This window comes from Capsicum annuum, chromosome 12, assembly GCF_002878395.1.
Source record: "Capsicum annuum cultivar UCD-10X-F1 chromosome 12, UCD10Xv1.1, whole genome shotgun sequence".
NCBI lineage: Eukaryota > Viridiplantae > Streptophyta > Magnoliopsida > Solanales > Solanaceae > Capsicum > Capsicum annuum.
The window spans coordinates 207,705,773-207,732,360 of NC_061122.1; the positions used below are offsets into that span (position 1 = coordinate 207,705,773).

At 37.1% G+C, this 26,588-nt stretch overlaps 1 protein-coding gene across 10 annotated transcripts in view; it reads right to left on the reverse strand.

Annotated features, from left to right (window-relative positions):
• LOC107850894 (protein SABRE) overlaps positions 1-19,362 on the reverse strand; it is a 41,173-nt gene extending 21,811 nt beyond the window's left edge. For 2 of the 10 annotated variants that reach the window (XR_007048306.1, XR_007048305.1), the window contains exons 1-11: positions 18,872-19,334; positions 15,998-16,109; positions 13,089-13,364; positions 10,847-11,106; positions 9,631-9,844; positions 8,098-8,268; positions 7,939-8,016; positions 6,397-6,648; positions 3,702-5,783; positions 767-2,705; positions 246-349 (exon numbers count right to left, since the gene is read on the reverse strand). Coding sequence is in view for 8 of the 10 variants with exons in the window: in XM_016695698.2 (XP_016551184.1) it covers positions 246-349; positions 767-2,705; positions 3,702-5,783; positions 6,397-6,648; positions 7,939-8,016; positions 8,098-8,268; positions 9,631-9,844; positions 10,847-11,106; positions 13,089-13,364; positions 15,998-16,109; positions 18,872-18,942 (5,559 nt within the window). In the remaining 2 variants the exon portion in view is untranslated. Of the gene's footprint in view, positions 1-245; positions 350-766; positions 2,706-3,701; positions 5,784-6,396; positions 6,649-7,938; positions 8,017-8,097; positions 8,269-9,630; positions 9,845-10,846; positions 11,107-13,088; positions 13,365-15,997; positions 16,110-18,267; positions 18,316-18,871 lie in introns of those variants that run through there. The other 8 variants (XM_016695698.2, XM_047400955.1, XM_016695699.2 and 5 more) reach the window with 8 other exon arrangements.
• Between the last annotated feature and the right edge of the window lie 7,226 nt (positions 19,363-26,588).

Sequence of the window (26,588 nt, forward strand, 5' to 3'; positions counted from 1 at the left end):
AACAGATAATCTTCAACAGACTTATCTCCTTGTGGTTCCTCCATCTTCCATCTCTTAGTATGAATCAATCAACTAAGCTCCTCTTTCTTCAATTATAAAACCATACAACAAATGGATCAATCGACAGAGAAAGAAAAATTACAAATAATGATAATTAACTATAAAAAAATGATAAAATAAACTATATGACCTTGTTGGTCTTAAAATTAACATTTGTTTCCTGGAATAAGTCTCTATTAACTTACATTTGCATCCTCAGAGTGAAGATTGAACTGTGGTTCAATGACATTTACCATAAAATGGCGAGTTCCCTCCCCCTCGGAGTCTTTAGCACTACCAAGCTTTTCTGCTAATAAAGAACAAAAAAGGACAAACCACAACTATAAGTATTTAACAGTGAGAAGTTCAAGCAGTGCAAAGTCAACTAAGAGATTCTCATGCACATCTCAAAGAGTATGTGAATATTTATATTGCTCACAGAAAGGTTCATATTGATCACATGCACACGCAGCTCTCCTATTAGTTCAACAAACTGATTGTCAAAATGTGCCAGCAAGTAAGCTGGATAAACCTAATGCCTACACTTACTAGAAAAAAGCTGTTCCTGTTAGGCAAATTGTAACATCAGAGGAATGCATAGGCTAACTTTATAGATACACACTGCACCCTTCAGGAAATTGCGGTGTTATGTCTCCATAATCCCCGAAGAAGAACACACATTCATGTCTAAAGGATGATAAGAATTCAAGTTTCAGTTAGAGCTTACCTGTAGAAGTAGACTGATGAGTCTCTGGTTTGATTGCATTTGATGGAGGTGGTTCTAATTGTGATTTTGATGGCCCTGCAGGTTCTGGAGGAGATTTATGGTGTTCTAATTGTGATTTTGATGGCCTTGCAGGTTCTGGAGTAGATTTATGGTTATCATCTTGACTCCGTGATAGCGCTGCATCTTGACTGGGAGGAGACTTCTGGTTATCATCTTCGCATGATTCAGTATTATTAATCACCTTACTCTCCTCCAGCAGCTTTCGTTGGGCATACTGCCTAGAGGGAGATGGCTTTGAAGGTTCAAAGGCTTTAGATAATCCAGCTGCCCAGGACCGAACAGCATCTCTGATTTCGAGTGTCCACAAAATCTTAAGACCGTAGACAAAGATACGTTGACAATTATCTGCTATCACTACATTGTACCCATCATCATCACTTGGGTCAGATCTTGTTTTATCATCACTTTCACTCTCATTGTCAACCTCAGACGTAAAGCAAGTCATTTCAATATTTCTTCTACCAGCTTCTTGCCATGCCAATAACCTTTCTGGGTCAGCCTTTGGGGATTGCCTTCTAATGGTGAAGTACTCGGATGATAAAAGGAAACCGTCATCTTGATGTCTATCCATGCTGCTACTCCTGCTAGGTTTATCATTAGTAGACATATCCAAAAGCGATTGTGAATCTCTTTTAGCCATTTGAAGTACTTTTGCAACACTGATGCTATCATCCCTGCTGATAAATGCCTTTGGAATGTGAAGGTCAATTCCTTGGTACACAAGTTCAAGAGGATCCCGTACAGTCTCAAATGTAAAATTTTGCTTTCCTCGGCCTAAATACATTTCGAACTTGAACTTTGTCACTGTTACTGTCAGCCCCTTAGCAGGGTCATCGTCATATAAAGGCATATGCTTTATACATGTTGGTGTTGAATCAACTCTAAACATAAATTCAGTCATTACTCTATCCAATGACAGATTGCCAGATCTAGGAACTCTTGGAACTCCAAAACGGGGCCATCTTGAAAAGGTCCGCAACTTGTGAGGAGGAAGGAAGTTTAAGTTCCAAAATTTGATTAGCCATGCCAGATCATGAGGACCAACCTGTATTGTTGGGGAATTGACTGACCCCTTATCTGGCTTGACAGCACCACAGGCAGCGGCACTCGAGAGACCTTCATTATTCGCAGAGGGTAATTCTGACTGACTATCATGGAAGGGAAGAGAGGGCCTAAGCAAAAGATTCCACCGTAGGGACAGAGACGTTGATCTGAAGGGATCAAAAACTTTTTCACGAGGCATTCCTTCATTTGGAAGAGCAAATAAATAATGGTTTAGAGGATTTCCAGAATCACAACGCCATTCCATTAACACTTCAACACTAAAGGCCGGGGCTTCTAGGAAAGTGTAAGCAAAGCCAGTTGGATGTTTTAAGTCGGCGTTCTTCGGCAAGCTATCCAAACAGCTTAATAGAATCTTGAATTCCTTTGCGACAGAATAAATACGACCATCTGCCTGCTGGATTTCCATATGCCCAGTTGCTACCTGAAGCTTATTGGACTTTTCATAAGGACCAGTACTGGAAAGAACATTGATTTGACACTCACCGAAATATAATGTGGAGTTCCCATGAATGTAGTTTCTCATTTCATCCCACCATGGTAAGCTCTTTTCCTTTTTAGGTAGTGGAGGATCCGGATTTGGATTTCTGATGCTCAAATTGGCCCTACGAAGGGCCACAGTGAAAGCATAGCTGAGATCAGTAAAAGCAGGTTCAAAACCAACTCCATACGAGATTTCTGCTTTCTGAAAATGTAAGGGCAAATCCAAATATGTTTTCATTGGTGGAGTTGTCCCAGTGAGTGATCGAAGCAGACGGACCTTCCTCCATCTCCCAATGAACACATTTTGCTGCATTTGGGGCTGAAAGGGTGTTGCCTGCAATTAATATTGACAAACAAGGTTCACCACTAGTCCAGCATACATCAACAGATCTCCACACAATCAAAAGGCAATTGATGAATAAACCTTTTGAAAAACTGATAAATGAACTTCTCGAGAGAAAAAATAAATGAGGAAAAGTTAGAAATCTTCTGCTTTCGGACTATCCGATTCCAAGGTGCAAAGATAAACATAAAGGTATTATTAGCTCACTCAAGATTATTTCACCTAGTAGAATCTTGGTAACGGCTTATGAAATCTTTGCTTGTGGATTATCACTAATGTACTAATAAAACTTAGAAAAAAGAGTTGAACACACACAGGACTCAGGAGTTTGTTGAGCATTAAGTAAACTGAAGAGTGAAAATAGAAGCTGCTCTACTTGTCCCTGTTGCCTTAACACAACAGAAAGTGAAATTGACATGACAAAGGCAACGGTTAAGACTGCAACATAAATCCATAATGAAAATAATGCTTTGATTTATTCCTTGCAGTGATATAACATTGTAGTACTAATATCAAAGCTGATAGCTATTTCATGATGATCTCATCGGGAACTTTACTCATCTGTCACAGTTAACATTTCAAGTCACATAGGTCATACTAATATTTCCAGTACTTGGTGCAAGTAAAACTGGTGCTTTGATTGGCAAAGTTTAAAACAATGGAAGTTCCATGTGCACTACTTCTGTCTAGTCTCTTCAACTTTTTAGTATGACCAAATGATAGCAGTTGCAATAAATTTGGGAGGTCCAGTTGAAAACTATTAGATGGAGAATCTCCTACTGTCTAAATTATGAGAAACAATTTCATTTCCACAGCATACAGAGAAAGTGAAGCATATAACTATCGCAGGATGTTGAGAAACAAAATCGAGCAAACAGCAGATGCGGAAACGTTAATTGTCCTTTTATGACCATAAATATTCAGAAAAAGCCATAGGCGGCTGGGGGGTTTGAGGAGGATGAAAAAACAAAGAACTAAAGATTGCACCTGCTGAGCCATTATAACACGCCCTTCACAACGGCCTGAATTAGCAGCAAGTAGCGGACATGTGTAGTTTCGTATCAGAACAGCTAGAGAACCTGTACGCAAATTGATGTTCGCACCATATAACCGTGAAAATGGGATGCTATGTGCACGACATACTGGATCGAGCTTTTGCAGAAGCTCTATCATCCCTGCATCACCTCCTTCAATTTTTGTCAAGCTTACATCTAATTCAGTAGCAGTAATTGAAAAAAGAGAAGTTCTTGCAGTGCTAAGCTTGAAACCCGCTTGAAATCCTTCATTACAGGCTCCAGATCCTTCTGCCGGAACAAGCTTCTGGCATGCTCGGTAATATGACCTGAATGACTGCTTGTAGATCTTCTCTCGCAGTTTCTGAATAACTGAAGTATCCTCTACATCAATCTCTTCTCCATTAATATTGATCTTGCCATCATTGGGAGGATCATTTCCTTCAGTACCACTTTCACATTTTCCACCTTTCGAAATAAGTTCATCAAGAAAGTTTAATCTGACAGCTGATTCACAAGCTCCATTCTTCCATAGCTGATAATGTTCATCAAGCCAGCCCTGTAGTGGTTCTTCTTCAATATCTGCTGTAAGCTTCTTTATGCAGAGTCTGACTCGACCAAGTTTTGTTGTACTAGTCTTTTTAGCTTTCGGTTTCTCTTCCTTATTGGGAAACATAAGTTTAGTCTTTGCAGCAGTTACGAGCTTTAAAGCTCGAATCATTTCCTCAACAGAATCATCAATTGCACGCAATTGCAGCCTGTACGCCATGCATATATGAACATCCAGGGCTTGAATTACCCAATCCCATGTTGTGCCACTCTCATGTTTTTCATTAGGTGCGCTGCTAGAGGGTTTGGGAATACGAGAGATTTGCATCCTGCTGCTTCTGAATATTCTTGCATCATTGAACTTGAGCATGATCCCTTCAAGAAGCATACCTATCTGAGCATTTTCTGAAAAGATTGACTGCACCTGCACATACAGCTCAACACCATCTCCAACTTCAGCAGATATATTAAGCACTTCCACATCAACAGCAAGAACAGATTCTCTTTTCTTGTGTTGTTTCTCCAGCTGTTCTGATTCCTTGGAATCTTTGCTCTGCTCGTTATCTTTAAGGTCTCCTTCTTTAGGTGGATCCTGAAGCTTCTGATTGTGCACGAGCAGCTTCAATTGCAAACCCAGCTCAACCAATGCTATATGCACATCAGGCTCCCATCTTACTGATATATCAGTAGCACTAAAGAGAGAACATGTCGCAATATCTTTAAGGCCACCAGATCGTTTCACAAACTTTGTATTCTGCATATCAAGCAAAGTAACTTTAGTTCCAAGGTTTCTGTCTTGTAAATGTTCTTGATAGATAGATTTGGCTCTTCCAAGCTCCACTTGTGTTGATTGTTTCTCCTTGTTCATACCAAATTTGAGGTGGGAAATATCAAGGGACACAGAATACTTCACTTTTCCCAGCTCATCTGAAGCTGTAGATATTATATTTGCGGTGCGGGGTGTACCATCAGCTGAAACACTAATAACAATACGACCACCCTGAGATCCGTAGTTGACCCGTTTCGGGTCAGGAACAACAGCATTTTCCAAGCCCACCTCTCCACTTATAGTTAAAGAGCACTGTTGTAGATTGAACTTTATTACTTGAATCCCTTTTCCTGATGGTTTGGATGATTTTGTTCCCTGGGTATTTGCTTTCTTACCAGAAACAGAAAAACTCTTCAGGAAACGCTTGAAAGAGAAAGCTGCTAGTATCAGGGATGCAAGGCGCCCATAGGTCAGGTATATACTCATGCCAGCAAGATCAACGGAGAGAACTTTTTTACTGTTAAGTCCGTCTTCAGGTGAATCCAGATCTTTCCTGCCTAAATCAAGACTGACTTTTGCTATATGAAATAGTGAAGTGTTTATTTCAACCCCAAACAGGTCCTTTAAGCATTCTTGATGCTCAGAAATATTTACATTGAAGTCAACAATTTCCACTTGCACTGCTGCATCTGCATTTGATGAATTGTTGGAAAAGACATGTATTGACTGAGAACAACCCTGCAATTTACAGATGAAAAAGGACGATGTATCATTTTTTATAACGAAGGACAATGCATCAAAATTTAAGATTTTAAATAGAAGAGAATGAAATAACAAGTATACTACGAAAAATATTGTACTGATATCAGCCGACAAGCTAGTTATCCATGCTAATAGTGATGTACATTTTTCTAGTACTTTACATAGAAGGAGATATCAAACGAAGTTGAAGGCAACATGGCCTTGATAAAAAAAAAAAAAAAGGCAAAGAAAATCAGTTCATGCAAAAGCTTACGTACTTCGTGAGTCCTTTGTAGCTGAGAAGATGCAAATTATACGAAAGAGTTCAAGACCAGGTGACCATGCTGAAGCAAACTACCATCTTAAACCACAAAAATTCACCAGATCTATATTTAGATATTTAAGCATTGCATTCTGGCTAAATCATCCAAACACCTAAAGTAAATTCGTGCAAAAAGCCAGACTCGACTTTTTTTCTTTGAGTTTCGACTTTCGATCACTAAATGTTTTGTGTGTAAGTGAAAAACATAAGAGTTTTGACAAGGAACAAAGAGAAGGACAAAATTTCAACAAGAGTCAAAAGATGTGTATACGCTATCAGAAGTCTTACATGGCACAATGGCAAGCCATTCAGATCATAGACCATTATAGTCAATTCAGGGGCTGAAATTGTGGCGGTCCACATAATGGCTTTATGATCAGATGACCTTGATTTTTCACGAGTAGAACTTTCCTCTCGGAGTACCATCTTCTTTTTCTTTGCAGCATGAAGGCGCAGCCAAGGATCTAATCTACTAATTATGAGGTTGCACCGGGTACCTCCCAGCTTAACACCAATTTCACATCTGATCGGTGAAGCAGGCTGAAAACAAAACGTTATGGACCATCAAATTGCAGGAGAAGATTGACTGAAGACTTGCATAAATAATGAATGCCAAAGGGGAAGCATGAAAAACATGAAGCAAAAGGAGAACATGTCATGGATAGAACATTAGTTTAACCTATACCCATGAATCCTTATAAATGGTGCTGGTAGAGGAGCTAACATAGAGAGGTGAACCCTTTAACAAGTACAACATATGTTATAGCAGCAAAATGCAAACATTTCAACTCCTGATAAAGAGATGGAAATCATGAATAGTAACAAAAACTACAGAAATATTGAGGAAAACAGAGACCCTACCCAACTCCAACAGACCTTGCAGAATGATGTTTTGGAACTTAGAAGTTAGCCACTAAGAAAGCTTCTCTTATATTCCCAAGCGGTTTAAAGGTCCTGGTTCTTCAGTGCACTAAAGAACCAAACTTATATTACGTGTGTTCAAAAAATATACTAATACTCAGGACTTAGACCCCAAAAATTACTGATCCAACCCAACTACCCAAAGCCATCCTCAAACTACATAGTAATTGTTTAACCCTTTCTATTAACATGTGCATATTGCTATTGCTGCCTTGCCATTGTTTCAAGTAAAGATGCAAGTTCAATTACTCTAACTCCTGGTTCACAATTGCATGTTCAGATTCGGACAACGATCGGTAGAAAGTGACAGAAGGAATCAGCTCTGTTTATTTCGTTATTACTTGTTGTTTGAGTGTTTCCCTGCCTATTCATGAAATTAGTAGATAGGAAAGAAATTTGGAAGTGCAGTAATTCTTCTTCTTCTCTGGGCTTTGGAGACATCATCTATGGATGCTGGAGAGTTGAGTGTTGACTAATTGATTTGGTACTCATTTAATTCCACTCATTTGCACCGAAAAGCCATTTTGGAAAAGCTGAACCAAACCGAACTCAATTGGAAAAAAAACGAACCGACCTGAACTAATTCGGCTCGGTGTACGGTCAGTGCACTTTTAACCGAAGACAAAAGAAACGAAATTTGATAAAACCGAAGGCCCACCCCTAGAAGAAATACTCTACTACCTACTAACAGTCTACCCTAATCCTTGACTTTCATGCTATCTAGGGTCATGTCCTCGGTAAGCTGAAGATGTGCCCCATATTTTTTCCAATAAATTTGCCACCGCCAAGTTTGTCTTCTCAAGGGTGAAAGAAGAAACTCTACCACATGGTCAGATGTTCACTGTATTAGCAGTTATCCAAAAATAAGAAAGCTGAGAAAATCAGTGCCATTAAAAGCAAGCATTTTACCTCAAGTGGAATATAAACCGACGCAATGATTGCAAGTTTTGATATATCAAGAATTGATGTGCCGGCATCTTTGAGTAGCTACAGAATAAAAGAATCAATATTTAGATCAATAATACTCAGCAATAGAAGAGTTTAGAGGAATTAACCATGCGAACATACAAGAATCTCACTAATCTCCAACTGAACATGAAGTTGCGTGCTTTCTCCAACATCTTCAATAGATTGGGTTTTTGAGCCTTTTAGTTGGATGCCCGCAATGCTATTCTCAACGATAAAACCCTCTCCTCGGTGCACAAACTTCACATCCACTTTGGGTAAAGTGAAGCTAAGCTATCAAACAAAATACAGTAAGTACATCAATTAAATGCATGCACCACAACCTACATGTGTGTTAATACAGAACAAGTGTTGGTACCCCATGCAGTAAGTCAATCATGTGTTACTTTTTTGTTATCAGGTAAAAGATTTCATTAATAGTAACAAGGCCAACTTGGCTGTATACAAGTGGTATACCAAAGGTCAATCATGCAATATTTACCAAGCATTGCTCGAGATGATGCTCAAATTCACAAGTCACTTCTATTACAAACCAAGCATTGCTCAGGATGGTGCCTAATTCACAAGTCACTTCTATTTTCACTGCTTGATAAAATCTGTTAGCCCAACTGCATCTGTTTTTCCTGATAGGTACTGTAACAACTGCACTAAGATCATGATTTCCATTTACATTTTCAACGCTGGCAATAATCACATTTCTTCAAGCAATGAGGAAAAAATTAAGCTTGAAGTGCTTCACAATGAATTCATTGCCTAAAAAATTAAAGAGAGATTATAGATATAGCAAGGGGGGAGTACGTGTAGGTGATCTTGCTAAAATTGAAGCCAACGCAAGTATATGTGAAGGTGATCAATCTTCTTCAAATTTTAGGCTAAAGCCGGCCAAGAAAAATACATTGAACCACCTGTACTCTTTCGCGCTAGGCAGATAATTCTCTTCAACATTAAACTCTTCTACTTCTCAGTCTCAAGGTTTCTTAATAGTTGATAAAATCCGAGAATTCCTCCCTTGAAATCCCTCATACCCTATTCTCCTCTTCAGATATATTATTGTGTTGAAACCTCACTAAAACACATTGCACCTACCATCTTTGTGTCATTCCCGATTTCAGCTCTCGAAACATTATCTAAGATACCCACACACACACACAAAAGCCTATTGATTCATTAGCCACTCCATGTAAATTCCTAGAATTTTAAACATGGTTGAAAGAAACTTTCCTTTTTCACATTTCTGATCTTCAATTTCCTCTCATCCCATACATCAGAAAGCCCAAACATATTGTAGGGATCACCTCATATTTTATGCACCTTCCACTCCAAACTTCCAACTATTGCCTCTGTTAAGCCCCATATAAGTTGAGGGAATATGGGGCAGGTGTTAGATCTGTCCCACATCACTTGTGGGATGAGAATTTGGCTTCTTACATGATCTTGGCAAATCATCACCTCATGAGAGGTTTTGGGTTGAGTTAGGCCGAGTATCCATTTTTTACAAGCTCTAAAAATTAGTTAAGCACAAGTTGTACATTTCATCTTTGCTTAAACTGCTTTAGCACAGACACCAAACTGCTAAAGAGGATGAAATATATAGTCAAACACGTCAGAGAAGATGAGAATAAGGAAATAACTGACCTTTTCTGGAAACATAGAAGCATATTTTTCTCTCATAATAGCCAATGCTGCTGGTTTTTTCTCTTGTTTTTCAGCAGTACCAGATTCATTAATCGGCCTTACAGCTGCATGTGCAATATCAGCACCTTTCTTTTTAACAAGCAACTCCTCATTCAGATTAATAGAAATTTCACCATTTCTGATATCCACATTCCTAACAACTGTTCCTGCTTCCCTAAAAGGAAAGTAACAGCAAAGAGAAGTAATGAGGCACAATCAACATCAGACTAAAAGATCAAAAGTTGGTTTTTCTTAAAAAAGCAACGAGTTAATCAAGCACGTGGCTACAATATGAAACAAAAGAATAGTAGCAAACAGGGTCTATCGGATGATATACTTCCCATCTAATCTAAAATGACAATCACGACGAGCTAAATAAGCTGATGGTTTTTATGCCCCAAAACTTTATCGTTTCATAAAGCATAAAACAGAAAATTGGTTGTTGTTTAAAAAACTGGTGAACTTTTCATCTAGCGAAGTCATGAAACACCTGTGCCCTTCTGGACAGCATATTGAGAGTCACCTTGAGATATTTTTCACTTGTGTACAGCATTTTTTTTTTATCAGGTTCACTTGTGTACAGCATATATTAAGGGTCACCTTTACTCTTTAACATAAGTCATCTTAAGCTGTAAGGGAGGAGAACTATTTTCCATTTTTTAGTTATTTAGTTGTAGGAGATGCTTGAAGGCTTCTACTTTCAAAGAAAACCAAATCATTTTGGTTTACATTTTTATACCTATAAGTTATAACCTATAAAAAGCAAGAATACATAGAAGCAATTGAGCCAAAATGATCATCCTAGAATAGAATTCTCCTTGTTTAAAACATCAAAGGTAATGAGATGGCTAGAGCTGTCAAAATGCCGTAGGAAGAAATTAATTGAGATGGCCGGCCATGCGGCAAAGGGTGTTCAAAGTATTCAGAAAGTTGCATGTTCAATCCTTTAAATAGAAAACAGAAATTAATGGCACGGAAAGTATGGAAAGCAGAAAACTGAGTTTCTGATATAGCGCAACCAGCAAGTATATGCCAAGAAAATCTGCCTCACGATGTAAAGCCTAAAAGAGAAGTAATCAACGAATGGAATGGACAGCGGAGAGGTGCTATAAATTGCTAGTTACTGAATATGCTAAGCTAAATAAATGAATGTTTCAAACAATTGAAAAAAGTATACCTATCATGGCCAAACTCACACAAGAGAGAAACTTCCTCACAACTGAAAGAAGGAGAGGTCGTCTCCGTCACGGTTAGTATTTCACGGTTGGCACGAAAAGATCCACTGTGCATTGATGATTGACCAGAACTAGATTGTGATTCGCCTAAGTGAACAAGAATAGAAACAACGCGAAACTTGACAGACAAGGCTGGCTCTGGTCCACTATCTTTAGATATATCAAGTGTCATTTCTGTAACTTCCAAACCAGCTTTTGGTGTCTACAAAAGTTAAAGAGTGAACCAACACGCATAAGAAACAAAATATATGATGATTGGGGAAAATACTACTAAATAAACAAGCAGAAATAAGCATACAGAAACCGAGGAAAAAAAGCATGTACATCACAACCAATTAGAAACATGCTCCAGTTAAAATGAATGTCCAATTAACAACTTTATATATCTATCAGTGTATCGACATACTACACAGGTTACAGCCCATTGGGGGACAGAAACTACTTTCGTACAATTCCTCCTCTTTATGCATGGAATTTGGTCCCTCTTGCATTGATGTGGGTTATTTGGAATGAGAGAATTAGGAGAGAGTTTGAGGGGTTAGAGTCGAGTTGTTCTCAAGTGAGGAATAGCCTCCGGTCTCTTATTTTCTTTTGGTGCACCCAAAAAATCCCTAGTTGTATAGAAGAATGGGTGGACTTTGTAAAGAATCAGATTTTGTAGATTCTTTACCTTTTGTATATGGCCAACTTGGCCTTGTTTATAAATGAAATACAGTTACCTTAACAATAAAAAACAATTCCTTCTCTTTATGGGTAATGAATTTCCATGCACATAAAACATTAAAATATTCCACAATACCACTAACTAATGAAGTACTCCATATTATCCTCTATGAATTTCCATGCACATAAAACAAATAAATAATATTCCCCAGTACTAGTAACCAATGAAGTACTCTAAAATTATCGTCTTCTTGGTAGTGCTTCTTAATAATCTGTATGCAAAAGTATAAGAAGAGTGAAAAACATTTACTTCAATGGCTTCAATGTCCCATATATAACTTAAGAAAAGAAATAAGAGCAGACTTTTTCTTTTGATTGATAAGATAATTGAATTAGAAGCACTCAAAAGGGAACCCATGTACACCGGAGCATACCAATAAACCAAAAGACAATACCCAAACCTCAAAGTAACTATCGGCCCAAATACCTCAGGATAGTGATTTTACACCTAATTAACCCCCTAAGACAATACAGTCGACTCATTGAGGTTCTCATCATTTTCCTTTCTTGACATACTAACACTGTTGACCACACCAATTCCAAGCATTTTGGCTCCATTTCTTGTTCTTCGTCTGTTCCCTCTTGTTCCTGCCTGCATTCTTAAAGCTACATCCTTGCAAGCTCTTCTCAGTTTGCACAGACTGAACACTTATCTTCACTTCATATAGTCACACTATATCCCCAAAAAATGCCTAAAGTCATAAAATGCTTCCCTCCAGAAACTGGTTTGGCTACTTCCTCGTGTTAAAGTACAGAACACGTTACAATGGAATTCATACAGAGGCTTAAATATTAGCCACAAGTTGCAGATTACTTTGTTCGGGTTAATATTAATACGATCTCTAGGTTCACATTTATCATCAAATCTGTTAACACAAAATTAATATGCTCCCATCAGCCAATTATATACTTCAACTGATTTATTTTGTTTTTTCTAAATAACATTGTTGTCCGGGCAAGCTTGCACACACTCAACTATTCCACCGAGTACCTGCTATCTCTAACCAGCACAGATATCAGGTAATTCTGCCCACTAAAGCTTTAGAAAATGGGAAAAAGTCACCTAGTTTTTGCCTTTATTAAAATTTGAACCTTGATCTCCAAGGTATACTTCCAACTAATTTCTTGTATATATTACCACTTGAATCCTACTATGTATAAGTTGAACAGATCGGAAGTAGTGCACACTACAAGTAAAGGCAAAAGCAATTAATATCCTGGCTTTGTTATTACCGCTCACACATAAAGAAAATATCTCAGTGAATCAAAAGATTATTCAAATATTGTAATAAGTATCTTCAGCATGCACAATTACAAAAAGTCATGAATTTAACAAAAAGGTAACCGGAAAAGCAACACCCGTTGGAGTTTTTGGTGCAACAGTATGGTGGAAGAAAAGGCAAGTCAAATAATAATCATAAACGCCCAAAAGATCAAGTGTGATGATTGGAATAGGCTAACCTTCACAACTGTCTCAGTCATAGAAACAGACAAGAACCTGGCTATATTAGCTACAACCATCCACTTCCCTCTACCTAATTTCCGAGATTTATGAGATCCTGTTCTCTTTGAGCTTCTTTTCTTTGGGCTTTTACTTGAAGCCCTCATTACAATTTTTAGACCGCATATTAACAGATGCAGCTTTGGATCCCTGGAAATCAAACCAGCCCCAAGCTTAACCAAGGACTGTCGAATACTGAGTCTGACTTCGCTGACGGATATGCTCTCAACAGCACCCTGAAAATTATCAGTTATGGTGATGAGAATAATGCTTAAAGTAATCTATGACTTAGGATGAATGGAACATCTTGTACATCTTGCAGGGATTGTTCCCTTGACAAGTAAACAATCACAAACTTGCAACTCAAGGCCAAAACAGTTATAACAGGTTAAGAATTCCCTTAAGTGTAAGACCTTAGCCAAATCATTGTGCACTTGGTCCAAGAACCATCTAGTACTGGAATTACACACTTGCGACAACATTAATTTCTACTTTTGGAACTCAAAGACATGGTACAAAAATGGCAAAGGTGATATTTGAAATTCTACATACCATATCATTTTCTAATAAATGGAAATGCTTGCTAAAAGGATCCTGTTCCAATCAGGTCATATCCTGGAACTCAGAAGATGCCAAGAATGCCAAAGTGATCTTTCCACGTCAATTTTTCCGATTCAGTGGTTCGATCTATGATTTATCATTCATGGACGTTGATAAGATCCATCCATTTAGCAGCACCTTAGGAGATGCTTTCCGTTGGTCAACAACCAACCAAAGTGCTCTATACTTCTTCACTACTCGTACAGGGAAGGTGGAAGAAATTCAGTCTCTCTTTTTGGGAGCAGAGCAGTCAAAGAATGAACCAAACCAAATGATTGTTCTAGAATGGCTATTCCTCACAATTGCTCCTTGTGATGCAGCGGAACCATGGTTGAAGCGCCCAACTCATAATTAGCCAATTCGTAGGTTCAATTCCTACTGGATGCACGCCAATGGGACCCTCCAATAAGTCTATTGGAATTGGCTTAGTTGATTTAAAACCTAAAAGCTTTTTGACATGGTCAAAGCTGGTCAAATGTACAGCACTCTAAGCACTGGGTAGTACTTTAGACAATGTATGCATACACCGAAACAGTGTGACAAAAGCAATTCCTGTTTACACATTTTTTAAGGATTGCTTCTACTAAAGTACATTCTTACAGGCAATAACATTGTGTCAATCACGTTCATCAAGAGAATATTATCAGGACAGCAAAATGAGCAAAAATAGCTATGTGAAATGGACAATGTACTAGCCTAATATATCATAAGTTGAGTTGTCTCTCGTATCTCTACAAATACACTTGGCTTGCAAAGAGAAAATATTCTCCAGGGAAACTATAAAAGCTATTACACTGGAACTAGCATTTAGCTTTATAGCATAATCTAAAGAATAAAAGTGACGTTCCAGATCCTAACATGATAAACTTAGTACGGGAGACGTTCTGAAGGACTTATAATTCAAAAGAGATCTGTAGGACCAAGAAGTGGAAGACCTCCGAAACGTCTTTGAGCTATTTTACAAGAAGAAATTTTTCAATGATGGAACAGGATACATGGAAATGGGAGGGGCATGCAATTGGCTGTTCACTGTGAGTCATTCCATCATAGATTACAGAGGGAGGCTATGAAGCTTCCCTAACTCGACTTTATGGGTCACAAGACCATCAAGAAAAATACGCTTCTTATTAAGGCAGCATGTGTAGCTATTCTACAGCTGAGAACATGACAAAGGGTAACAAAGTTCATATCAACTAGCGGCACCCAAGGGTGCGGCCTAGTGTTCAATGAAGTGGGTTGAGAACCATGAGGTATCAGATTCAATTCCCAGCAAAGGCAAAAACACACTAAGTGATTTTTCCCATTTTTTCAAGCCTTGATGGATAGAGTAACCCGGCACCTATGCTAGTAAGAATAGCAGGTACCCCATGGAATTAGTCGAGGTGCACACAAGCTGTCCTGGATACCATGGCTATCAAGGAAAAGAAAGTTCATAAAAACCGGGGCTTTATGTGCCAAAAAGGAAAACCAGATAAGATGGCATTGTGGTTGCAAGGTACAGTTCGTAACCTGACCTGAGCATGGGCAATGGTTCCGCTCGCAGTCATACAGAAATTTGGATAGAAAATTGAAGAGCTTTGAAAGAGTTGAAAGATTTATATTTCTTTCTTCATTTTCAGTAAATTTGTGAGCACCTGCTATATTTTGTAGAGAGTCATATTTTTGTACGTGACTTTACATCAATAAGATTATTACTTTATCAAAAATATGGGTTGTCAAGGAACTATAGTCTACGTGTATGAGCCACTGGAAATGTCAAACTGGATCCTACTTAACACTGCTCCTCTATCGTTACTATCTGGATCGTCTCCACACTCTCTTTTACACCAAGAATCACACCATTAAAGTCTAGTTGTATCATGAAAAATTAAAGCATTAAGTCCAAAATGTAAGATGATATATGTTTATAAATGTTACAGAAGTCTTAGTCAAGACAATTAACCTAAGGTGAAAACTAAAATCAGTAATCATGCTGTCAAGGCTAAATCAAATGAACTTCTAATTACATATTATCTACTCTTCCAACCAACTTTTTAAGAAGTATATCATCACCTAGAAAGGTTGACAACAAGCAATATGTAGTTGGAAAAACTCTGTATGAAGTCAAACATAGTCAGCTAAAAGAATAAATATAAACAAAAACATAATATAGATTTGGTTGAGTAAAAACAGTTCCTCAAACAAAGACAGTATGAAAGACAAAACTGAACTCACTACCTTAATTATAGATACTAAAAAAAAGGAAAAAAAGTAAAAGAAAAAAAACTACCGTTTTGAACTTCACCGCCACGTCTCTCAAGCAATTACATCCTCCAACACGGAATGAAACGGAGGCTTTCATGACCCAGCTTAAAATCCATACGAACAAGCTGGACGAAAATCTGAGAATGAAATGCATACAGAACACAGGCTCAAAAATAATTCAATCAATGTAAAAGGAAAAAGATACAGAAGAAAAGAAAAGTGAGATTCATGATTCAAGATTGACCAAAATGAGATGCGCAAATGTTTTAGCTAACACGATTTGTTTGGACAGAATTGTACGATTCTCCATTTCATCCACGCTGCACCAAAACGATATGTGACATCCTCTTTGACTTCCCCATCACTCTAAATAATAGACCCAAGATACTTAAAGCTTCATTTCTTATGGATAACCTGTGAATCAAGCCTCACCTCCACAGCATCCTCATTAATGGGAGTACTACAAGTTATATATTTTTATATTTGAAATATATTTATCTCGGTTCAGTGATAAAGACATGTGGGATGAATACAAATAAAAATGTGGCCTAGTGGTTAATGAAATGGGAGGATAACCATAAGGTACAACAACAACATATACCTAGTGTAATCCCATAAAGTGGGGTCTCGAGATGGTAGAATATACGCTGGCTGTACCACTACCTCAGAGGTAGTGACCTTGTTTCCCATAGACCCTCAGCTCAAGAATAAATAGTCCAAAGCAATATATAGAGAGAACGAGATAAATAAACACACTCATGGCAAAATGCTATGGAGTATGGACAACCTAACAAACTAGCCTAAACAATAGTCATAACCGAATTGTAAAAGAAACCACAGCTAATAACCAAACTCAAAGGACAAGCAACTATAAGAGTAATACTACGACTAACAGTATAGATGAATAAGCGGGAAAATGTTCAACTATCCAAAATATCCTCCTATCCTAATTCGTGTCCACCATAACCTCCGATCTAAAACATGTCCTCGGTAGGCTAAAGATTTGTCATGTCCTGTCTAATCCCCTCTTCCCAATACTTCTTCGGCCTACCTCTACCTCTTCCTGAACCATCCATATTCAACCTCTCACACATGTGCATTGGGGCATCCGCGCATCTTCTCTGCACATGATCGAACCATCTCAGCCCCGTTTCTTCTATCGAGGCAATCCCTAACTTATTTCAGATATCTTCATTTCTAATCTTATCTCTCATAGTATGTCCATATATCGATCTCAGCATCCTCATCTCTGCAACATTCATCTTATTAACATGGGATTTCTTCAACCGGCCAACACTCCGCTCCATATAATATAGTTGGTCTAACCACCACTCTATAGTCGATAGAACTTACCTTAACGCTTTGGTAACACCTTCTTATTACATAATACTTCGGATTTCAGCCTTCATTTCATCCACCCTCTACCTATCTTGATGTGTGACATCATCGTCAATCTCCCCATTTCCTTGGATAATAACCCCAAGGTACTTGAAACTTCCTCCCTTCTAAATGGCCTGTGTATCAAGCCTCACTTACACATCAGCCTCACTGAACATGCATTCCAAGCATTCTAACTTGATTTTACTTAACTTGAACCTTTTAGACTCCAAGATCTGCCTCCAAACCACTAGCTTAGCGTTAATTCCATCCCGAGTCTCGTCAATCAGAACTATATCATCTGCAAATAACATATACCATGGCACCTCTCCTTGTATATGTCGCATCAATAGGAGAACCACAGGATCTAAAGTTCAAATCTTATTGAAGGCAAAAACACTAGGTGATTTCTTCTCATTTTCCTAAGTCTTCGTGAGCAGAGTTATTTAGTACTTGTGCTAGTTGTGTGGAATAGTCTAAGTGCGCATAAAATAGCCCCAACACTACCGTCACAAAAAATATAAAATAAAATACTTAGGAAAGTGTGGATAGGGCAATTAAGTGTGCAAAGGATAGAAGGTGAGGCATACTACTTGGCTGCACCAGCTAACACAGATGATATCTCTGGTTATCAAAGAAACATATTTTAATAATACATGAAAAATCCTAGTCTAACAAAAACTAATTGCGTAGAGCGTCACATAAAATGGAAAACTATGCATATTGATAATTACTACCTCTGTCTCAAGTTATGTGAGACAAATGGAATTTCCAACTGTACCACATAAATTGAAACAGAGGGAATATATGATTGAAAATTTAGTTTGATAAAAAAGGCAGCCCGTTCCCTAAAGCTACCGCTATGCGCGGTGTCCCGGGAAGGGCCCCACCACAAAGGTGTATCGTACGTAGCCTTACCTTGCATTTCCATCAGAGGCTGTTTTCAAGGCTTGAACGCATGACCTCCTGATCACATGGCAGCAACTTTACCAGTTACTCCAAGGCTCCCCTTCGAAACTTAGTTTGATAGAGAAAAATAAAATCGGGAAATGTCCCAAAGTTGAACGATTAACGTAACAGAAGTTGGGACGGGAACAAGTAACAGTTGCCATGCAAGTGCTAGAGAAAACAAACAATTCACACATAATAATAACTGCTAAATGGTCATTCCATTTCTATTTCAAAAAGAATACCTCTTTCCATTTTTTAACTCTTTAATTTTAAGTGTCCACATGACATGTTTAAAATCACAAGTAAAGAGCACTTTGATACATTTTACATTTTAAATTATGACCACAAGATTTGACATATAGGACACGTGCATCTCATCGATTTTCCGCGTAGGACACTGTGCCCTACTTAAAATTATGCACACCCAAAGTTGTAGGGCACGGATGTCAGCTGAGGCCAAAGTGCACATTTATATAATATTATCCTTTTTTTTACATTCTTCTATGTCAAAACGAAATCCGACCAGTCAAATTGAAACGGAGTTAAGTAGTTGAAATGCATTCAGACTTACTTGATAATAGTCCATAGCATAGCCGAAACAATACAGAAGCCAAACATATACTTCACAAAAGAAGCAGCCATGGCGGTGGCACAAAAAATGCGTGGCGGATAGTATTTAAATCATAGTCCAAAGCAGAAAAATCGATTTCTATACACTGTTTTTCTGCATTTCGGGGGGAAAAATGAAGTAATTAGAGTTAGGAATGGTGAAGAAGAAGAATGCGGAGAAATTGAGAGAGAAGTGAATGAGAAAAGGTCAATAGGAGTGATTGTAGGAGAAGTACGTAAAACGAACTCTCTTTGATCCGCCATAATAGAAAGAAACAAGCCTTTTCACTTTCACTTTCTACCTCTACAATTTGGCTTAACATATATACTCCCTTTCTCCCAATTTAATGCCAAAACATTAGATACTCCCTTTGTTTTCATTTACTTTTCACACTTCTTGCTTAGACATATTTATCAAGAAGAAAACAAATGATTGATTGATTTTTTCATATTACCATTATTAAGTGGTGTGTAATACATAGATAATGAAAAATGACTATTTCGAGAATGTAACTAACACTTAGGATAAAATAAGAAAATTTTTTATTTTTTCTTGATTAGTCGAAAATGACAGATAAAGATAAAATTAAATTAGAAAATTTGTGATACTTAATATAAAATTTATATAATTTACTTTTGTAAATCATAAAAAACTAACAACTTAAAATATTTAAGAAATAGATAAAAGATTTAAATGCAACTTACCAAGGATTCGATCTTAGAGAAAAGTGTGAAAAATACGAACTAGGATAGAAGGTTACTAAAGGAAATTGAAGAATAGGTGTCTTTTAAATCTTGAATGAAGGATTGGTAACATTGACCAACAGATAGGGACAAACATTATTAGGAAACTTGATCAAATTAATTGTGGACTTGATTAATATTTTCAAAACTTTCTAATTTTTTCAAAAATACAAATCAACCCAACCCACACCCTCTTCAATCCAAATCAACCACTCTCTCCTCTCTCTCGACAGCTTCTCTCAACTCTCTCCCAACCAACAGTTCTGCAAAATTTCTCCTTTCAACCCCCGACGACAAATAGTTGGGCTTCGAGTTCCCCTCTTCAATTTAATCAACCTGTCTCTCATCCCTCTCTTGACAGCTTCTCTCAACTCTCTCCCAACCAACTGTTCTGCAAATTTCTTATTTCAATCCTCGGCGACTTCAACATCCGACTACAAATAGTTGGGATTCTAGTTCCTTTTTGACTTCAATCGACGTGACAGCCTTGCTCTCCGGCCACAACAGCTTCAAATTCTTCATCGGTCATTTTCTTCTTTCACAGGTAAAAATTTATGGCTTTTTTAGTTTTGAAGAAAACGAGGAACTTGAGTCAACTTCTCTTATAGTATTGTTAACAATTTCAATATTTGTTGCACTAATTTGAAATGCGGTCTGAATAAATCCTAATTTCTGGTATTTCTTCTCTTCTCTTCTCTTTTCGAAGTGAATTATGATATTTTGTTGTTTGTTGCATTTTTTTGAAGTTTGATTTTTATTGTTTGTGTTTATAAAAACAAAAGGACGATTTGGTTTGATTTGTTCTGTTCTTGTTCTTGGTAAAAATGGTGAAATTGTTGTTTTTTGTTTAACAAAATCATGCTACTATTTCCTCCGACAAATTACCCACCTAGTGCAACATATTAACCATCTGATGCAACAGATTCATCATATGATGCAATAAATCAACCATCTGATGCACCAGAGGAACCATCAGATTACAATTCTGATGCAACAGATTAATAATCTGATGCAATAGCTTTACCATATGTTGCAAAAGATTAAGCTTCGGATAAAAAATTTGATGCAACTAATTAACCACCTGTTGCAATGGAAGAACCATCAGATTAATGATCTGATGCAACAAATGAACCTCTTGTTGGATAAAATCCTACCAACTCTTCCTATAGGAAAAGTCCAAGACTTGATTTTTCCAACTGATCATTCATCTGCCACAATAAACGACCCTATGTTGGAAGAAATCTAAATAATATTGACCGTTAATAACTGTTCCAACAGATCACTCATGTGTTGCAACAGATGTGTGACCTATTGCACAGACCATTCATCTTTCTCAACAGATGAGTAATATATTTTGTATTGTCGCAACAGATTACTCAGCCGTTGCTACGGATTATTTAACTATTCCAATAGATCACTCATATGTTGCAACAAATGATGTCACAACAGTTGTGTGATCTATTGAACAGACCATTCATCTGTCTTAAAAAATGAGTGGTATGTTTTGTATTGTTGCAACAGATTACTCATCCGCTGCAACAGTTTGGTTATATGCAGCAACAGATATAGTACCTGGTGCAACAGATCGGTGATCTGTTGCAATTGTTATTTTACTATTTTGCTTTTTTAACGATGCATTAATCAATAATAATAATTATTTTATATTCCTGTTAATTTTAGATAATATTGCTTCCAAAAAAAACAGAAACCGAATCAAGTTCAAGTAAAGGAACAAGTGAAGCAGCTAGGCTACATCCACCACTCTATAAGCTTGCTTTACAAGCGTTATCTCAATCGGGAGCAGAATATGATGAACACAGGGAGAAGGAATGTTTCAAAAGAGATAATGCAGATGCTAATAGCCCTTCCACCGAAGAGTTGGTCAAAGCCTTCAGCATTGATCGTTATTCTATGAGAATGCAATGTGATGGTGCCGCAGATTTAACGGGTGATTTCGTGGTTAAGTCAGTCATGGAAAAATCTTTTGACACCTTCAGAAAAATACTTCGAGAACAAAAATTGGATGCTTATTTCAGAGACAGTTGCTTTGGGAAATATCTTGATTTGCCGGAGGACAACAATGCCTGTTTCCAAATGAAAATGGTATATGAACTTCTCAAGCGTAGGTTTATATATGAAAACAAAGATAAGATGGATAAGGTATGGATAAATTATAGTGGCATGCCTGTTTATTTTGGTTGGAAGGAGTTTGCCATAGTTACTGGACTAAAATGTTATCCTCATTCTCAAGTTATACCTATTCTAACCCCAAAAAAGCACCTTGCACACCCAAAAAAGGCAAAGGCAAGTCGTGTGATCGTGATGACCTGGTGTCCATTGTTGGTCCAAGCTTCAAAAACAAAAATTTGATAGAAGCGTTGAAAGGTAAAGGACTTTCAAAGAAACACAAGCAGTCATTGTGTTTGGTTTGGTTTGTACATAATATTCTTTGGGCGAAAGACATTAACAACAATATAAGTCTCGGTTTAATAAAGCTCTCCGAGGATCTTGAGGTGTTTAATAGCTATCCATGGGGGTATGAAAGCTTCAAAATGACTGTCAAATATTTGTTGACTCCGTTAGCGCCAAAGACAGTCAACTTATATTGCTTCCTATGGGCTTTCATGGTAAATGTTTCTTTTTTCTATTATGATATCATTCATTTTTTCGCTCAATAATGGTTTTGATTTATTGGTGTTATTTTATAGGCTTGGGTGTTTGAAGCCATTCCTTATTTGAGACAACAAGTGAACTACCAGGAAGGAGTTTTTTGTCCAAGAATCTTGAGATGGTTGTCGGCCAAAACTCATAAAAATGCAAAATTTTTTGATCTCTTCAACCCCCCGAAGGATGCAGTAATTATAATTATAATTAACTTTTTCTTTTAATTAATATTTTTTTTGAATGATCTAATCATCATTCTAATATATGTAATGATTTATGTTAGAATATGCATCCATCGCTAGTTCCGACCAATCGAGAGTTGAATATGTTATTTTTTCTTACTTTACGATCTGTGCAAACTTTATCAAACCCTAAGGTCATCGACAGAATAAAAATGGAGTTGTTTGGAGCAACAACCATTATAAGAAAAATAATTTTGGAGGGTGGACCTGTTGTTGGTGATGGAGCTGTTGGTGATGGTAGTGGTGCTGTTGTTGGTGATAATGATGTTCCTCTTACAGTATTTAAAGCAAACCATTAGGAGTATGATCATACTGCTTATACAGATTTTGCCTCTCCCAGCGAATGTTCTGCATGTAAATGTCAAGACTGCAGGGCGAAACATGATGTAGAGATTAATGCTATCAATGTATTAACTGCTTCTGTAAAGAAATTGACATCTAAAAGGGGTCTCATTCCATCAAAGAGGATTTTATTTTCATCCGCTCCATTAGAGATTAGGGCTAAGAGAAGAAGGAGAGCGATTTTCAGGGCATTATCAGATATCCAAAAAAGTAAAATTGCAACTCCTCTGTCTGCGTGTTACACTAAGCAACGTACAATGTCCAAAGGAGAGCAGCACGAGCTGAAGAAGGTGAATATATTATATGTCTTCCAACTGACAAAACAAACAGACACATATCAATTTCAACAAATGACACATCTACTGAAAATTATCAAATAAATATATGCATCTGTTGCAACAGTTGACTAACCTGTTGCACCAAATACTTTATCTGGTACAACATATGTCTCATCTGTTTTAGCAAATCAAACAGCTCTTCGTACAACTTTTATTTGTACCAATAGATGACCTATCTGCTGTAACAGATGATTCATATGTTACAACGGATGGTTCATCCGTTGAAAATTATCACACAGGGTCTTCCTCATGTAGAAATTCATCCCAACGGTTGATTCATTATTGCAACAGAAATATAATATGTTTGAGATAATTTAAAACGGAAGGAAGACCTGTTTGATTTGCTAGAAGAGATAAGTTATCCTTTTTCGTTTTGTTGTATCTCCGTGATTAGTATTGACTAATTCTGGCTTTCCAGGTGGATATAGAAGAAGCTACTGCTGAATAGCATTGACAATATGCTACTCTTTTTATGGAAATACGGAGAACAGAAAGCAAAAATCGTACGCAAGCGACAATGAAGATCCACGACAAGCAAAGCCGAATTCCATAGCACCGGATAAAGAACAACTTGTCCATATTGAGTAGATCTTTATAGCTTGAGCCTGTCAAAGCAATCCTTGGCAGTATACTTAAATTGTTGTTGATGTATTTGTTGAGATCTGTGCCCATAATAATTTTTTTACATTTCATTTATTCGTTGACTTATTTCAGCTAATTTATGAAGGCTTCGATTTATTTTATTTTGTCTACGAATTTTATTTATTCCTTAGATTTGAACTTATTAATTGAAAAGGAATACTAGATTCAAATATTACAACAGATAATGTATCTGTTGCAATAGACGACACATCTATTGAAAAATTCAAACAGATTTAGACATATGTTGCAACAGGTAGGTGATCTATTGGAATTTATCAAACAGGTCTTCCCACTGTTGCAACAGATGGACTTTAGATAAAAACATCAAGATGATGCAACAGATGACACATTTATTGGGAAAAAAAAGAACACATTTAGACATATATTGTAATAGATGGACTTTATCTATTGCAACAGACGACACGTCTATTGGAATAATCGAACAGATTTATACATATGTTGCAACAGTAGGTTATCTGTTGGAATTTATCAAACATGTCTTTCCACTGTTGCAACAGATAGACTTTAGATAAAAACATTGAGATAATGCAACAGATGACCAACCTATTGCAACAGATAAACTATATGTCAGAACAGGTAGGATAACTATTACAACGGATGGAGAATCTGTTGCATTATAAAAATTCAAATTTTGTTTGGACATAAAAAATTGCCACTATATTTAAAAAGGTTAAAGTGAATTGAAATAAAAAAGACGCAACCCATCGACGGTGTTCAGTTCAAACACCTAAAATAAAATAGGCATCAAGTAGACATGTTCATTTTAAAGACGTAAAATAAAATAGGCATCAAATGTGTTAGTGTCAATCCTGGCACATTTTGCTGACTTGCCGTCACTTGGCCCCCAACGGTCATTCCCCCCTCCCCATTGTCTTATATATTCATCTTCCTCCTAAAATTTAATCCTAAATTCCCAAATCTTCTTCTTCATCGTCATCTTCTTTTATCTATCCAAATTCTTTAAATTATTACTTTTATTTTTTCCAACTGACCTTGACAATGTCGAGCGCATCTTCCACTATTTTTTGTGATAAAGATTTTCAATATTGTAAGTGCGGTCATGAAGCTCTGTTAAAGACTTCTTGGACTCTACAAAATCTGGGTCGTAGGTTTTTTACTTCTAAGATTTCAAAGGTAATATTTTTTATTTAATTAATTGATTAATTATTGACTTGTAATTGTGTTCTCTTTTTTATAGAAATTAGGTGGATGGAATTACTTTGATTGGTATGAAGAACGACACCCTTCACAAGCAAATCGTGTAATCCGGGGTTTGTTGAACAAATTCAAGGCTTCTAAAGAGAAACAAAATTGAGCAAGAAGATACTACATTGTTGTCGTTATTGCTACTGGTTTGGTGTTGTTGGGCACATGGATATTGAAGCCTAATTGCTGAAATTTTCATGGTGGTGTGTGTATTTGTTACTGGTTTGTTGTCGACGATCACATGGATATTCAAGCGTAACTGTTGGAAAATATCATAAAGATTTAGGCATATATTGTAAAATTTAGGTCATCTGTGGAAATTATCAAATAGGTCTTCCCACTGTTGCAACAGATTAGACTTAGATTATTAGATTATTCATAGAAATTATCAAACAGGTCTTCCCACTATTGCAACAGATTAGACTTAGATTATCAGATTATTCAAACAAGTCTTCCCATTGTTGCAACAGATTGAAAATCTAATCTATTGCATTATAAAAAACTCAACTTTCATCAAAAAAAATTATTGTCACTACATGTACATGTAATAAAGTGAAGGGTAACTTGAAATTAAAAATTTCTATTTCACAAGCTCTTCTATATACACAGGCTTCAAGCGTCCAGTTAGTACCCCATAAGCCCAGACCTCTTCCAGGTTTGCCACAGCGTTGTCGCACAGAAAATTCATTGGCTCGGCCATTTTTGTGCCAGTCAGCAAACATTCGATATGTGTAAGAGTGTGCGAGTCGCTCGCTTTAGCGGCATCATCTTTTGGAAGGATCATTCCCTTGTTTCGACCTTCAAAATCCCATGATTTCTTCATCAACACTTCTTTTGGCAAATGATTCATCAGTTTACTCTCCCTCAACAAGATGGGAAATAGCACCATTAGTGGCTCCATGAGGAGAAAAAGATTGAAACCATCAATGAGAGGTACGTTGGAGTCATAAACATTGATCTTTTCCTCCTCGAGTAGTGTCTCAACAGCCCGATAATGTATGTCGTTCACGCTAATGACTGCAAGAATCCTTTTTACCTCGGTCCAGCTCTTGCCGTGTGGATTTGGCCTATCCTCTCTAACATATCTTAATGTTTCTTCTTCACCCAAGACCAACGTAGGAACTAAGAAATCAAGTCCTACGTCAAGGGCTAACACCTCTCCATTGATTTGATCATACCTATCCTTGAGCTTCTTACAGAAGTCGAGGTATATTATCCTATCGGCAGTGTCATAAGCTTCTAGGTACGTTAATTGTCTTTTCCTCATGAGGTAGAGAATTATGTCAACATGCTATGAGATAAGAAGTCAATTTTTAAAGAAGTCAATTTATAAATAGGTTAGTAATTGTAAAGATGCAACAAATGGTCCATCTGTTGCATAGGGTTCTCTGAATTAATAATCCAATGTAACTTATGCAACAGATAGATAATAAGTTACAACAAACCACAACCAGTTGCACCAGTATACACAGCTGTTGCA